This window comes from Felis catus, chromosome E3, assembly GCF_018350175.1.
Source record: "Felis catus isolate Fca126 chromosome E3, F.catus_Fca126_mat1.0, whole genome shotgun sequence".
Taxonomy (NCBI): domain Eukaryota; kingdom Metazoa; phylum Chordata; class Mammalia; order Carnivora; family Felidae; genus Felis; species Felis catus.
Genome location: NC_058383.1, coordinates 31,410,821 through 31,425,930, shown reverse-complemented (window position 1 = coordinate 31,425,930; position 15,110 = coordinate 31,410,821). Strand labels below are relative to the sequence as shown.

The 15,110-nt window shown below is 47.2% G+C and overlaps 1 protein-coding gene and 1 long non-coding RNA gene across 2 annotated transcripts; one reads left to right on the top strand and one right to left on the bottom strand.

The window, feature by feature from the left end:
* Positions 1-1,316: 1,316 nt before the first annotated feature.
* RSL1D1 (ribosomal L1 domain containing 1) lies at positions 1,317-9,857 on the bottom strand. Its single transcript, XM_023246580.2, has 9 exons — positions 9,695-9,857; positions 8,822-8,961; positions 7,168-7,306; positions 6,371-6,519; positions 6,180-6,281; positions 5,398-5,491; positions 5,185-5,310; positions 2,486-2,782; positions 1,317-1,954 (listed from the first exon to the last, which is right to left on the bottom strand). Exons 1-9 carry the CDS (start codon positions 9,791-9,793, stop codon positions 1,628-1,630), a joined length of 1,473 nt encoding a protein of 490 aa, XP_023102348.2. The 5' UTR covers positions 9,794-9,857; the 3' UTR covers positions 1,317-1,627.
* A 45-nt stretch (positions 9,858-9,902) lies between these two features.
* LOC123382675 lies at positions 9,903-14,562 on the top strand. The gene is made up of 2 exons (XR_006591365.1): positions 9,903-10,983; positions 13,465-14,562. It is a non-coding gene; the product is annotated as an uncharacterized LOC123382675 (long non-coding RNA).
* The last annotated feature ends 548 nt before the right edge of the window (positions 14,563-15,110 follow it).

Below are 15,110 nucleotides of genomic sequence, written 5' to 3'. Positions count from 1 at the left end.
GTTTAAAATAAATCTGCTGTTTTCAACCAACATAACTTGAGTGGCCCCTGATGTACAAAGGACAGGAAGGTAAGCAGCTGCCCCGCATTTCCATCAGGAGGAAGCCACAGACCAAAGAGATCACTTGTGTCGCAGAATCCTTATTGGTTGGAGGGTGGGTAAAAGACCGAATGCTGTCCCCTCCCCCCATCAGGTCACGTAGAGAGGAGCAGCACTGTGTACGCGATGACCCACGCCAAAGAGGACTTCACCTTCACGTCTCAAGATGTGAAACAAGGCTGGCCTGTTGCCGTGGGACCTCGTTTCTGCGGAAAATTCAAAGCGACTGTGCTAATCCTCTATGTGAAATGTGTACTTGAAAGCCTACAAGGGGGCGCCTGGGTGGCGCAGTCAGTTAAGCGTCCGACTTCAGCCAGGTCACGATCTCGCAGTCCGTGGGTTCGAGCCCCACGTCAGGCTCTGGGCTGATGGCTCAGAGCCTGGAGCCTGTTTCCGATTCTGTGTCTCCCTCTCTCTCTGCCCCTCCCCCGTTCATGCTCTGTCTCTCTCTGTCCCAAAAATAAATAAATGTTGAAAAAAAAAAATTAAAAAAAAAAAAAGCCTACAAGGACAGCGGAATTACAAAGTTGTGTTATTTGAGAGGATTTGAGGATTGTAAGTTAACGTCTGAAAAGCAAAAGCTGTCGCTCCTCTAACTTGATGGAAGACGGTCTGCAAGTTGACTGCTGCCCGAGCCACGTGATCCCTGAAAGCGTGCCTCACTTCGGCCTTTCCGGTAGGACAGGGAACCCGTCGCTTACCACCAGGGATGGGGACCCTGATTCAAATCGAGGGAAAGGCCAAGCACCCGAAAAGTCACTGACGGCCTCAGAACACATTTGAGTCACCCCAAATCCACAGGCCACTCTGTCTGGCTTCCTGGCCTACAGTCGGCACACGCGAGCGAATCCACACAGGCCGAGGAAGGGTCTGGAGGAAGACGGCAAAGCTAGAAGGATTTCTGGTCTCTAGCAGGCGGGATTCAACTCCGCGTCTCTGAAAACGGCTCCCTGTTAACCGGTCTCATCAAGCGCACGCCCCCTCGGCGGCCCCGGCCCGGGCCGACTACCACCAACATCGACTATTTGATTCCGAAACCCGCCGAGGGCTTCTTGTAAGTTGCACAGCTGAGTGCCAGGCAGCGAGCCCCTCCCTGCCGGCGGACAAGGGCCGGGAAGGTTCGCACAAACTAGGGTAATGGAGCCTAGGCAAAACCCACGGTGACAGCAGACGGGGACAGGGGTCACATCGCAGGGATTCAAGGAAAACCAACAAGATAGGGAGCACCAAGAGTTTACTCAGAAGCCGTAACACTTTAATGACAAGCAACCACACAGAAGAACTGTATTTTCCCTCTGTTACATTAGCAAATACATGGAAAAGCAACTTAAAAAATGGGTCTCCTTCACAACTACTCCTTCCCACGCCCACCAACATCCGTCAGAATTGCTTGCGGAGGTTTTAACAAGTATTTAAGTCTGGGCCTCACTCCCGGAGGAGACTGCGCCGGGCAGGGGCGGGATCCAGGCGTTTTTTAAAAAGCTCTTTAGGGAGTCTGGAGGATTCCTTCTGCTCGAGTCTCTGATCTTTAGGTCGACTGGGGCACTCTGGACTTTTTGGGCCACTGTTTGGGGGCGTGGGGGGCTTTTTTCACAGACTTACTAGGAGTACTGAAGAACTTGGCCCCTGGCTTTTTGGTCACCTGTCTTGGGTCTTTTTTGCCCAGTGAAGAGTTTTGTTCTTTTCCCGCCTCTTCTTTGATTCTTGGCTTCTTGCCCGGGCTGCTACCTGGGGTCTTGGGCTCCGCAGCCTTCGGGGTCTCGAAACTGGGAAGGGCCTTTCTCTTCTTCCCACGAGGTGCGCTGGGATTGGGACTCTTTTTCGGAGACTTCTTTCCTGTGGCGTGTTTTTGCATCTAAGAAAAATAAGAGTTAAGTGCAGGGAAAAACGGCCCCTGACGACGGAACTCTGAGAGTGACTGTCTTCACCAGGTCTGAAAGGTTTTACAGGCAGGACCCAGCACCCAAGCTTGCCCTTGCCCTGATACGTTTCCAAAGGTTAATCATGTGGTGACCCGGGACTCACTGTCAGAAACTGAACCACTGCCCAAATGTCTGCCCCGGCCTGCTTTTGAAAACCCACAGGCGATGTGCCCCAGAATTATTAACATGACCACCCCTCCCCTGAATCCGAGATACACAGACGAATGTGTTCACTGCACATCACTCCAATACAGGGCAAAGGAAGCCCCTCCCAGGCTTCTGGGTCTACCTGGTAAGTTTCATCTATGACCTCGGGATCTTTGCTACGACAGATTCTGCTGGAAATACACTAGGGACAAACAATGCCCCCGTCCTTGCAATGCCTCTTACACGCATGGCTCAGCGGGGCCTGCCTGACACACGGGGGCACTGAAGCCATCGGCCACTAGCACCAAGAGAAATACCTCTCCGTTTTCTTTCGCTGGAGTCCTCTCTATTGGTACCAGTTGAGGGAGCTCCTCTTCGGATTCGTCCTGCACTTTATTCTGGGCTTTTACTCGACTGCTCTCTTTCTTCCCACACGCTCGGGCCTCCTTCGGGGGTGCGGGGTCCTTCACCGGAGCACCGCCAGTTTCAGGGCCTGCCTCCTCTTTCTTCGGGGCCGACGAGGCCTTTCTGGCCTGCTTCGTAAGCCTTTTGCTTCTTTTCTTCTCCTTTTGTTTTTCACGATACTCTTTTTGTTTTTCTTTTTTCTTTAATTCCTACCAAAACACCAAACAAAAAACCCAGTAACAAAAAAGCCACACCAAACTCCAAGCCTAACTTTAGTAGGGAACACACTTGTTGGTCAGTAAATGGCATAGACTCAGAACTTGCAATGCTCATTATTCATAAGCTTCTGGAAAGTGCCTTGATCTGTGGCAACTCTGAGCAAACAAACCACAACACCAGCACTGGAACCTCGATGGCACTTGGCTCTGACTCACAGAACTACATATGGGGACTTGGAAGCAATGTGGTGTGCAGTCAGAGCTTTTGCAAGGTGATCTGATTTATGGGTGAGTTAAGAATTATCCTAGGGATGCCTGGGTGGCTCAGTCGGTTGAGTGTCCAACTCTTGAATTTGGCTCAGGTTGTGATCCCAAGGTTGTGGGATCAAGCCCTGCATTGGGCTCTGTGCTTTGTGCGGACTGTGCTTAAGGTTCGTTCTCCCTCTCCATCCCTCCCTCCCTCTCTCTCCCGCTCTCTCTCTCTCTCTCTCTCTCTCTCTTCCCCTCTCTCTGTCCCTCCTTGGCCTGTGAGCGCACGCACACGCGCACACGCACACGCACACACACACACTCTTTCTCTCTCTCAAATAAAAAACAAAAAAAAAAACCTAAAAGGAAAAAAAAAAAATTATCCTAAATTGTAGAGTATTCTGATGTGAATTACATCTCAAAACAGTTTTAAGAAAAAAAACTGGTAATTTTTCCCTACTTCAGACTGGGGCAGCAGTTAGATTAAGAGGTTTATAGAACCAGGGGTCCACTGTCCTTACCACAGACCACTGTTAAATGACCCCCAAAATAGTGTGTAAATTCCATGTTAGCTAACAATTCCAACATTTTTGCAAACTCCTCAAATCAATGTGCTGACAGATGGCAAAAAAATTCACGTGTCCTGCTTCTGATAATGGCAGTCTTTTATTTTGGGTCATTCTCCCAATGAAAACAAGTAAAAGTGGGATGAAATACTTAAAATTTTTTTTTCTTAACAGCATCAATGAACCAACTACCTGTGAGACATCTAAAATAAGGACCCCATGGGTAAATGAGTCCAGAAGCAAATTTTGCTGTGAGTACTGGCTAATCAATAATTTTTGTTTTAACAGGGGGTGGGGTGGGTGGAAAGAAATCAAACTCCAGTGTCCACACCAGGCAGGGGTCCTAGGAGGACCCCCCCCCCCAATAAGCTGGGACCCCACTGAGTCATGCTCTCAGGGCGAAGATGAACAGAAGTGGAGGAGTGCAGATTCTTGGCATGGTTTGCTCCGAATCACTCAGGGAATCTCAAGCCTTTGATCTGCCTTCAGGGAGTCCCAGCCCAAGGCCCAGAGACTTAAACGGACATCTTCTAGAGAAAGATCTTCACCCTACACCTCAAATTAGTTCTACAAATAATGTTCCAATGCGACGACCACGACATGGTCAAAGATGACCGAGTCCACAAGGAACCAAAGGGCACAGAGAACAGGCTGGGATACCAGGATCTCCACTACTCGAATGATCAAACAGTGAAGCAACTGTGCTTAAAGTGTTCCAACAATTAAGGTGAACAGGAGGACTGACAGGTAACAGGAAATTAAAAGAAGTAAAGCCAGTGTGAAAAAGAACAAACATACAACTTCCAGAAGCAGGGGGTGGGGGGGGTGGGGGGGGTGTAATTAAAATACCAAAATTAAAAACCCAATGAACATGATTAACATGGCTAAAAAAAAAAAAAAAAGGTGGGGGGGCGCCTGGGTGGCTTAGTCGGTTAAGCATCTGACTTCGGCTCAGGTCATGATCTCGTGGTTTGTGAGTTCGAGCCCTGCGTCGGGCTCTGTGCTGACAGCTCAGAGCCCAGAGCCTGCTTCAGATTCCGTGTCTCCCTCTCTCTCTGCCCTCCACCGCTCACGCGGTCTCTAACATAAATAAACATTAAAAAAAAAAAAAAAAAAAAAAAAAAAAGCGTCACCAAACTAGGAGACTGGTCCAAAACAGAGCAAAAATAGAAAAATAATTTTCTCTCGTTCTACCGATAGCACTAAAAGCCTACAGACCCAAACCGACGACTATCTGTTAGCCTCACGCAATCATCAAAGCTGTCCACAGGAAAGTTCTTAACACGCTCGATTTTGGTTTTCTTTCAGCTCCTCCTGCCGCTACACAGGCCCCTACCGAGCTGACTCACCCCACTCAAGGGAAACCAAAAATGATCAACACACACAAGATATTTACATCATACCTCAATACACTTCATTCACACCACCATGAAGTGATCTCGGAGGAAAGCGGGAACAAGGCACCTAAAAGCACGAGCCCTGGAAACCGCGGAAGGTCAGGCAGGAACGGAACCCGCTCTCCTTGGGCCACGCTCACGCCTGCGAGGAAGCCCACTTGGTGTTTCAAGTTCGACTCACCTTCTTCTTCTGACTAGGAGTGCGCACTCCTTTGGCTTCGCCCTGACAGCTGACAAACGAGGAAAAGATGGGAAGCGAAGCGGACCTCTCGGTTTTCACATACAGGAGCTTCACGCTCTCCCACTTCTGCAACAGAGACAAGAACGACACTGTCGGTCCACGTCCCGTTTCTCCTGCGCGAACCACCGACTGCTGCACCTGTTAAGACCGCACCTCTGGCAGCTTCTGGGAAAGCCTCTTCGTGACCGCGATGATGTTATCGATGATGTGCTGGACCTCCATTCCCGTGTGACCAACGCGGATGGTACTGAAATGTAACACGGCAGCAGACAAGAAGGTTTTTAAGAATAAGTTGTTGAAGCAATAATAATGATTTGTTTCTCAGGGAGCCTGGGTGGCTCAGTCGGTTAAGTGTCCGACTTGGACTCAGGTCATGATCTCACAGTCCTTGAGTTCGGGCCCTGTGTCGGGCTCTGTGCCGACAGCTCGCTCACTCTCTCTCAAAAACTAAATACTTCTAAAAATAAAAATAAATAATAATAAATAAATAAATAAATAATAAATAAATAAATAAATAAATAAATAATAAATAATAATAAATAAATTTTTAAAAGGCGGGGGTGGGGGGCGCGCCTGGGTGGCTCAGTCAGTTAAGCCTCTGACTCTGGATTTCAGTTCATGAGCACACGGTTCAGGAGTTTGAGCTCAGTGTTGGGCTCTGTGCTGTCAGTGCGAGGCCTGCTTGTGATTCTCTCTCTACATATTCTGTATACCCTCAGTCCTATATAGGGAACACTGATAGAGACCATTTACATCACTGTGGAAAGCTCTAAGGGGCAGCTGCTTCCAGAGAATGACATGCTTGGTAGGGATGGACTTTAGTTTTAATAGAAGGATCTGGTTTTCATTCACACGATCTCGTAAGAAACAGCTTACAAAATTATTACCGAGTGAACAGGAGACTAAACAGGCACACACGAACACCTTTTCCCTACCTGCAAGAACCACTTTTTGAGATGTTCAAGACAGTCCCGCCTATACAGGTGTTGATCTCCTTGGATAAATTCTTGGCCAGAAGGTTTACAGGAACGGGAACCCTGTAACGACACGCAGGCGCTTGGAGCACAGTGCACGCACACGGATGACGTCCACGGGGCTCAGACGCAGCCACTGCGAAGCAACCTACTTCTTTCTGTGATAGAAGTGTCTCCCCAGGTGTGACGGCAGGAGCCGCCGGATTCTCGCATCAGTGAGGAAGAAGTCAAAGCTGCCCAGCAGGCGAAGCTTGGCTTCATAGGGTTTGTATTCCGTCTTTAAAGTTCGCAGAGGGATGATCTAGAAACGTAAGAGGAAAAACCCCAAAAGTTAAGGACTTGACCAAGAAGGAGAAACACTCAAGCGGTAACTTGGGTCTGGATCTCAAATCGTCATAGAGCCACACAGTTCAGTCAACCTGCGGCGAGAACCCGCGACGTGCCGGGAGCTGGGCTCACCGATGGAGGCACAAATGGGCTGGGACCCACATCAAGAAAGGACACCGGTGACTACAAGCCACGACAGTGACCTAACGGAGAAGCCTTTTGTGAAGTCTTCAAGATAATAAAGGTACTGCTGTACCTGTGAGCTCTGGGGTCAAGAAACCTCAACAGCTCATCCATCACAGAGAAGATGAAGCCGTCCTACCAAAGCCAGTGAGAACCGAAAAGAAAAAAATTAAATTAAAACTTAAATTCCCAGGGGCACCTGGCCGGCTCAGTCAGTGAAGCGGGCAACTCCTGATCGCGGGGTTCTACGATCAAGCCCCACGTTGGGTACAGAGATTGCTGAAGAACAAAATCCTTAAAAACTAAAAAAACAAAAACTAAAATCCCTAGGAAAGAAATACTAGATTATAAGGTAGTGCAGGAATGTATGATTTAGCACTTCAGTCAAAAGAGTGAATCAGAGCTTTTCATTGCCCTGAAAACATTAACCACTCCTGACCTGAGAAATGGTTTTAATTCCATGTTTGTTCAAAAGCTTCTTGTAAAACCGTTCTGTCTTTTCAGGAGTTAAATTGGGTTCATCCTTGGTAAGTAAACAAATATCTGTTAAATCTGATCGAATACCATGAGGCAAGGACCTGCAAAATACATGAGAAGGAAGTGAGGGATAAAGCATTATAACGGACAAAATATACGTTTCTACTCCACAGAATACACAATAAATTCAGTCACTTCAACAAACTTCATTCATGCTGTCTAAGCAAATACTCTACCAAGAACATTTAAAAATACATCTAGTTTTCAGCAGTCTGGACAGATTTAAGATTCAAGTAAATCATCACAAATACCCAGCATCCAAAATATCAATTAATATCTGAGATATAGGGGCGCCTGGGTGGCGCAGTCGGTTGAGCGTCCGACTTCAGCCAGGTCACGATCTCGCGGTCCGTGAGTTTGAGCCCCGCGTCAGGCTCTGGGCTGATGGCTCAGAGCCTGGAGCCTGTTTCCGATTCTGTGTCTCCCTCTCTCTCTGCCCCTCCCCTGTTCATGCTCTGTCTCTCTCTGTCCCAAAAATAAATAAACGTTGAAAAAAAAAAATTAAAAAAAAAAAATATCTGAGATATAACCAGACTTAACATATAATCAAAGATACCCAAGACAGCGCACACGCAGTTATCATTATACGACGCTATAAATGCATGTGTTCTAAAATGTGAACAACCTGGTTTCATGAGGACCGTTCTGCTTCAGAACTTTACCCTGCAGAAAACCCTGGATTCCATAAACAACATAACCCTTAAGAGCTGAACAGAAGGGGCGCCTGGGTGGCTCAGTCGGTTGAGCAACTGACTTTTGATCTCAGCTCAGGTCCTGATCTCATGATTCGTGAGATTGAGCCCCTTGTCGACCTCAGCACAGGAGACTGCTTGGGATTCTCTCTCCCTCTCTGCCCTTCCCCTAAAATAAACTTTAAAAAAAAAAAAAAAAAAAAAAAAAGGCTGAACAAACCAACAAGGACCAGAAAACTTATGGTTTTTTTTGACAGGAGACAAAAGGACCCACAGAGGCAGGGGTGCCAGAGAGAACACAGGACATGTTATATACACATATATATATTTTTTAGTATAATTATGTCTCAAATATTACATGGGACCTACTTATACGAAAAAATTACTTCTATTTTTATTTGCTAAGTCTGACAACTCTGCAGAGAAGGGATCTCTGACCTAAAAGTCCTAGAGCAAGAAGAATGTGCGATCACCATAGCTTTGTTTTCCAGAAGGAGCTCACTGCCGTCTGTAACGATCTCTGCATGGAGGAGCGAGTCGGGGACCTCACGAGTTTAGCTTGAAACTACCATGACATGGAAAGATAACAGAATGTACACAAATACAAAAGCTGTACTAATTTATTCTAAACCCAGGTTTCAGATTCAACAGAACTGTGCATCAATCCCCAGAAAACTGGCGACATTTTTAGAAAATTTAAGCATGTGTGAATTCTTTTTTTTTTTTAAGGCGCAATTACACATTTCAACTCATATTTTTATTTTGAATTTGCAAAATGTGCACTAGAAACAAAAGGGCGATGGTTACAGACACACAGAACGACCAAGCCGGTAACACAGGCAGAGGCAGAAAATCAGAACTTACAATCTGACCCTCAGTTCTTTACTTGGAATCTTCCATAACACCACCATTAAAAAGAAATTTTCATTCTCATTCAGAAGCAATCCATTCGCGTTTTTCCTGGACTTGGAATGTGCCAACAGAGCTTCCACTGCCTTTCTTATCTGCAACGTGGAGATACATGAACAAATTCATTCTCAATCTGATTTATGATTTAGCATTTGTCCCCTCCTCGCGTCTATTTTTCCTTTTTTTTTTTTTTTTTTTTTCCTCCTCAAATTCTATTTTAATGGGCAACCTCCATAACCATCTCTATCAGGATCCTGCAATTTGGGATCAGAGGAGGAATGTCAGACTCATCAGAAACCACCTAAGGATCCACTCAGCACCCGTCTACAGAAAAGAGCCTCTTTCTTCCACGTTAAGGCGACTATCGCGCCAGGTGGGAACATGCTTCCCGGGAACTGGGTGGCGAAGGCGGCAATGCCAGGAAAAGGGCAACACGCAACTAGCGTATACTGGGGCCATTACTATATGCCAGGGACCTGACCGAGACCAGCAGAGACACTTTCTTTAAACCCAAGGTCACGGAGGCTTGCAAAATTACCCGATCTGCCGAAGTCAAAGGGTAGGGGAACAGAGCCGGGTGGATCTCACGCCGGAAGCCCAGGCTGTACCTGCATCCACCTGGAGGGCCAGGCCGCAGGGCTGGGGGCGGCGAGCGCCTCCCCGAGCGCAGGAGGAGCGGGCAGGCTGAGCGCGACGCGACACGGCGACCCTCTTCCCAAAGCTCCGGGGACGTCGTCGGCGAGGGCCAGGGGCCCGGCCCGGCCCCCCGCGTCTCGCACGGCCGTGGCCACCCCGCCTCCCAGCCCCCCTCCCCACGGGACCACTCACCTGCCCTTGGTCCAGCTGATCCAGGGAGGCAGGGGTCTCTGGAGCGGTGGCGGAGGCCGCGGTTGAGGAGGAGGGTGGGGTGGAAGCCGAACCCTCCATTTCGTTCCCACCTCGTGCAGACGCTCGCGCGGTACCGGCAGGGCTCCCTGTGCGCACGCGCGAGCCCAGGCCCGCAGCCGGAAGTTGGGGGGCGGGACCGGGCCCTGATGTCACGTCCGGGAGCGCGGGGTCAGGCCAGGGGATGTGGTACCGGCGAGGTTTGGCGGCTGCGCCGGCTGTCCGAGTCTCCGTCGTCAGGCGCGGGAGCGGCTTCGGTGACACCTCGCTCTCATTCTGTACCGAGCGACTCGAGCGAGCGCCTGGAACTGGGGGAGGAGGCCTGGCCCGCCGCCCACCTGCCCCGCCGCCGCCACCCCTTGGGAGGCCGACGCGGTGGGGGCGCGAGTCGTGAGCCAGCGCCGGTCTCTCCTGGGCCTCGGCCCCCAGAAAGGCGGGAGGTCAGCGCAGGTACGCGGAAGCGTGCAGGCTGGACCACCTGCGGCCGCAGAAGGTAGAATCCCCCGCCTCTCCGCAGCCCCAGTGGTGGCCCCTGTTCCCTGTTCTCCTGGAGCCTTGCGGGGATGTTCCTAGACACGTCTAGAAACGACTCTTTCTTTTTCTTCTTTATGGATGATGGGTTTAAACTTAATCTTTTTTTTTTTTTTTTTTTTTTTTTTTTAGACAAATCGTAGCCTCGTAGACCCATTCTTTGTTCTGCACGTTGCCTTTCCCTCCGAATGCTTATTTCTTGGAGGTTGTCTGTTCCGCTACCTCATGCCCTGCCTCATTTTTAAAAACTGCCCAGTGGCCTTCCATCATGTGAATAAACAGTTTATTTAGGAGGTTTTGGTGAACGTGCGGGATGGTTCTAGTCTTTTTGCAACCAGCTTTGGGCATTTTTGAGAGATGAAAGAATGGGAGTAGGGGGCTTTCCATGTCTCTTGCTTCCCAAAAAAGCCTCCTTCCATATTGCAAAGCTGGAAGAAGGCATGTTCTGCTGCTGGTCCCTGATAGTGACTTTGTCCGGCATCAGCTTGTAGAAGAAATGTTCTTAAATCATTGATACCCACTGTTATTTGTCTATTCTAGAATGTTGTGTAAGATGGAATTCGTTTTAGCACAGTATTATGAGTTGTTATGTTAGGCCTCGTGTATCAGCGTTTTCTGGTATTCTGAGGGATGTCACATGTGTCGTTTGAATTCAAGTTTGCGAGCCAGATTTCTAGACCAAAGGAAAGGCATCAATTCAGGTACAGGAGCAGAGTGATGTTTGCAGGTGGTATTAAGAGGCTGGAGAAGGGCCATGCAGAGGGGAGGGATGGGAGATGGGGCTAGAATGGTAGGTTAGGGAACTAATGCATCTCCAAGGCTGATGGCTTGTCTGTACCTTGGAGAAAACTATACATACAAGATTGTTGAATTGCCAGATTGTGATTTAAAAAATGATTCACGGGGGCACCTGGGTGGCTCAGTCCGTTAAGCATCCGACTTTGGCCCGGGTCATGATCTCATGGTGGTGAGTTCCAGCCCGAAGTCGGGTTCTGTACTGACAGCTCACAGCCTAGAGCCTGCTTCAGATTTTGTGCCTCCCTGTTTCTCTGCCCTTCCCCCACTTATGCTCGGTCTCTCTCTCTCTCTCTCTCTCTCTCTCTCTCTCTAAAATAAACAAACACTTTAAAAGATTGACAGATCAGAAGGGAGCTCATGTTGTTTCACCACCTTTTAGGAATACTAAATGGTCTGTGTTTGAGAATAGCTTTAATAAAATCAGATAAACAGAAAAGATGAAACTTCTCTGGTTTATTTACTTATTTGCATTTCTAATGATAATTCAGAGAAGGCTGTATTTGCAACCAACATGACAGAATCTTAATTGGGAAACAAAATTAAATCTCCTTTCAAGGAAGGATAAAAAATTCAGGGATATTCATAACATAAAATGTTGGTCGGCAATAGGGAATAAACTACTGATGCAACATGATTCATCTCTAAAACATGATGTTGCTTCAAAGAAGACAGTTGAGGGCCTCGTGATTTCCATTTATGTGGAGTTCAAAACCAGCCAAAACTAACACGGCAGAACAGTGACCCCCTTGGCAGGAGGAATGAACTGGAAGGGGGTGAAAGGAACTTCAGTGATGCAAATGTTCTCTGTGTTGATGTGGGTGTCTACATAATTGTATAGACTGGACAAACTCATTGTAAAGTTATATATATTCCACTGTATACACATTTTACCTTAATAAAAAATTCCTCTTGTACACAAGTTCTGTCTGCTGGACCTTCTTTACAAATAGTAAATAACTCCTAAGAGTCTAATTCTTTCAAAAATTTCTTTTTCTGAAAATTTAGTGTATTTCCCGGGGAAATAACAAAGCTTGGTAATGGACAGATTGCTTTTATTGTAAGTAATTTGTGAAATCTACAAGCCAACACAAAATACTTGAATCTTCGGGGCACCTAGGTGGCTCAGTCGGTTAAGCATCTGACTTCAGCTCAGGTCATGATCTTGCAGTTTGTGGGTTTGAGCCCCATGTCGGGCTCTGTGCTGACAGCCTACAGCCTGGAGCCTGCTTCAGATTCTGTGTCTCCCTCTCTCCCCTCCCCTGCTCATACAGTCTCTCTCTGCCTCAAAAATAAACGTAAAGAAAGACTTGACTACTTCAATTAAAAGGGGTTAAATCACCATAGTAAATCTCAATCTAAATATAATCACACAATAAAGAATGCAAAATAGGTTAAATATTAATTTTTCCCATTCCCTCTCTAGCTAAACTTTTACCAGTAGACTTAATCAGTAGCCTCACTCTTAAACCAGAGAATGAAACTTTTTTTGTAAAAATGCTTTAAAATTAAAACTCAAATCACTAAGTTTGAACTACTTTTACTGCTTTTTTGGGCACTGAAGTGAAATGTTTAAGAGATCAAAGGTAAGATGGGTTAAGAAAATGTGCAACGAACATTAAATGGGACCCAGTGCACAGTGAGAGGGTGAAAAGTTTTTGCCTCATTTTTTTTTTTTATCTTAGGGCAAGAGAGGGGGAAAGGGGCAGAGGAGGGGAGACAGAATCCCCAGCAGTATACATGCTCAGCACAGAGCCCAACATGGAGCTTGATCCCACGACCCTGGGATCATGACCTGAGCTGAAATCGAGTCAGATGCTCAACTGACTGAGCGACCCAGGCACCCTTAACAGAAGGATCATATCATAAAAAATAGTACTTGATGGGGCGCCTGGCTGGCTCAGTCGGGAGAGCATGCGACTCTTAATCTCTGGTTCATGAGACCAACCCCCAGTTGGGTGTGGAGCCTACTTTAAAAAAATATATACGGTCTTACAAAAAATTAGTAATTGAGTAACAGCACACTTGTCAGTTCCGAGGTTTTTGTTTCCTTGTTTTGACTATTTCTAGCAGAAAACAGGAAAATATTTCATGCAAGGAATTTGGGCACAAAGAGCCTTCGGAAAGAATTTAAAGGAAATACATATTCGTGGTAACAAAAATTTCACTTTCTAGACTGGATTTACAGGATGAATATAAGGAAACAAAAACACGTGCCACTGCAGTACAGGACTTTTCAAATTCGTCATGTATGGTCACAATGGCCATAAATGGTCAGAGACTTAAAATAGATGAGCTTGTCACTAAAGAGGTTAAAGACAAAGTATCTTCCAGAACCTGGGTTTTCCCACAGTCAAAGAAACTGCCGTTTTGTGGTTTTTTTTCAGGTCTTTTTAAATTCGGAAAACTTTAAACATCTTTTATTGTAACCTGGCCATCATTTATCCTAGATCTCTCTACTTCTTCACTACAAAGCTACCGAGTCCAAGGTATTGGTGCTCTTTTTCTGCTTTAAGACGCATTGATAGAACGGGTGTCTCTGAAACTGCTTCCATGGGCCAGGAGATCTAGAATTCTCTCTGGTCAGCCTTTACATGCCGCAGTCCAGTGCCCATGAGTGGTTGGATGCCCAGACACGTTTAGGCCACAGGGTTTGCCGTGCGGGGATGGTGATCCTGTCCCTGAAGAGTAGAAACGTGTTGACCCCTGTGGTTACTCACAAGCCACTTAGTTAGAACTTTCCTAATATGAACCCCTGCTTTAAGAGCAAGCTTTAATAGCAAGCCTTTAAGACTCATTCATGCCAAACACCTGTACTGCAGACCGATTCCCAAAACCTGTCACCTAAGATTGTTTAAGCAAGAACTCATTGTCTCACAGAGACAAAGGAATATGCAGGAACATACTGTTGCCATCCCCCGAACCACTGTGTTTACTGCCTCTCTACCATTAATTTCTTCTCTCTGGGCCCTTCCTTTCTTGATTGTTACTAAACATCTTGAACATAGAGGTTCGTACTTGTGACGGAATCCCTGATGGCTCCCCCAACTCTGTTCATGTAAAAACCATGTACTGTGATATTTATGATTAGGCACCTCGGACTTCCTACATGGCTGTTGTTAAGACTCAGTCACGTGGGCCACACGGAGGCCTTTGCTTACCATGTGCGAGCAGACCACACATGTGCAAGTTCCTCGGTCACAGAGCTGAGGGGACCCGTCCACATCCGCTGCTAGATAGTTCCCGGCCCTGAGGCAGGAAGAAAGGATGTGAAGAAGGGACAGAAACACACAGGGTATGACAGGATAGGCAACTGTAAACACACAGACAAATCCTTCAAAAGGGAAGATGACAATCTTTATTGTTATTACAAAAGCAATTTTTTTTTTTTTAACTTCAGTCATTTGAATAATTGCAAGAGCGACTAGGGGCTTAATCCTCACACAGGCATCAAGTCAGGCACAGTAGGTAGCTACAAATCATAAGAAAAAGGTTTCTCTACCTTGGATTCCCACCGTTCCTACCTAGAGAGCATTCTGCCACGCTTTGGAATCAGGTTAAAAACCCCAGCAGACCTACTCCGTTCCCTTGAATTCTCTGGCTTTTTTTTAAAAAATGAGAGCTAGGTATTGTCCTATGCTGTCTAGTAAAACCTAGTCGCTAAATCCTGGCCTGAGAGAGATCCCCATTTCCTTTAGAACAGAAGAAACTTGTCAGCTCAGGGGAGTCCATTTCTGAGAGCCCAGAGGGGGTCCCTAAAACGCAGACCTTGGGCTCAGAGCGCAGGTGCACCTCAAGCATGTGGATGGTCCCCTGAGGAGCGCGGGAGCCCCGGGCAGCGGGAAGGAGGCAGCAGGGACTCGGGGGGACGTGCGGAGCCTCGGGAAGCACGAAACGTCCTTCCACCTTGGCTGGCCACAGACCTGAGGTTTCCAGTGGTAGGTTTTAAAGGGCACAGTGGCGTGTGTGGCAAGGTAGAAAAGACAGTTCCCATTCCGACGGCTGCTTGCAAAATTCCGCCTCATCGGACGTG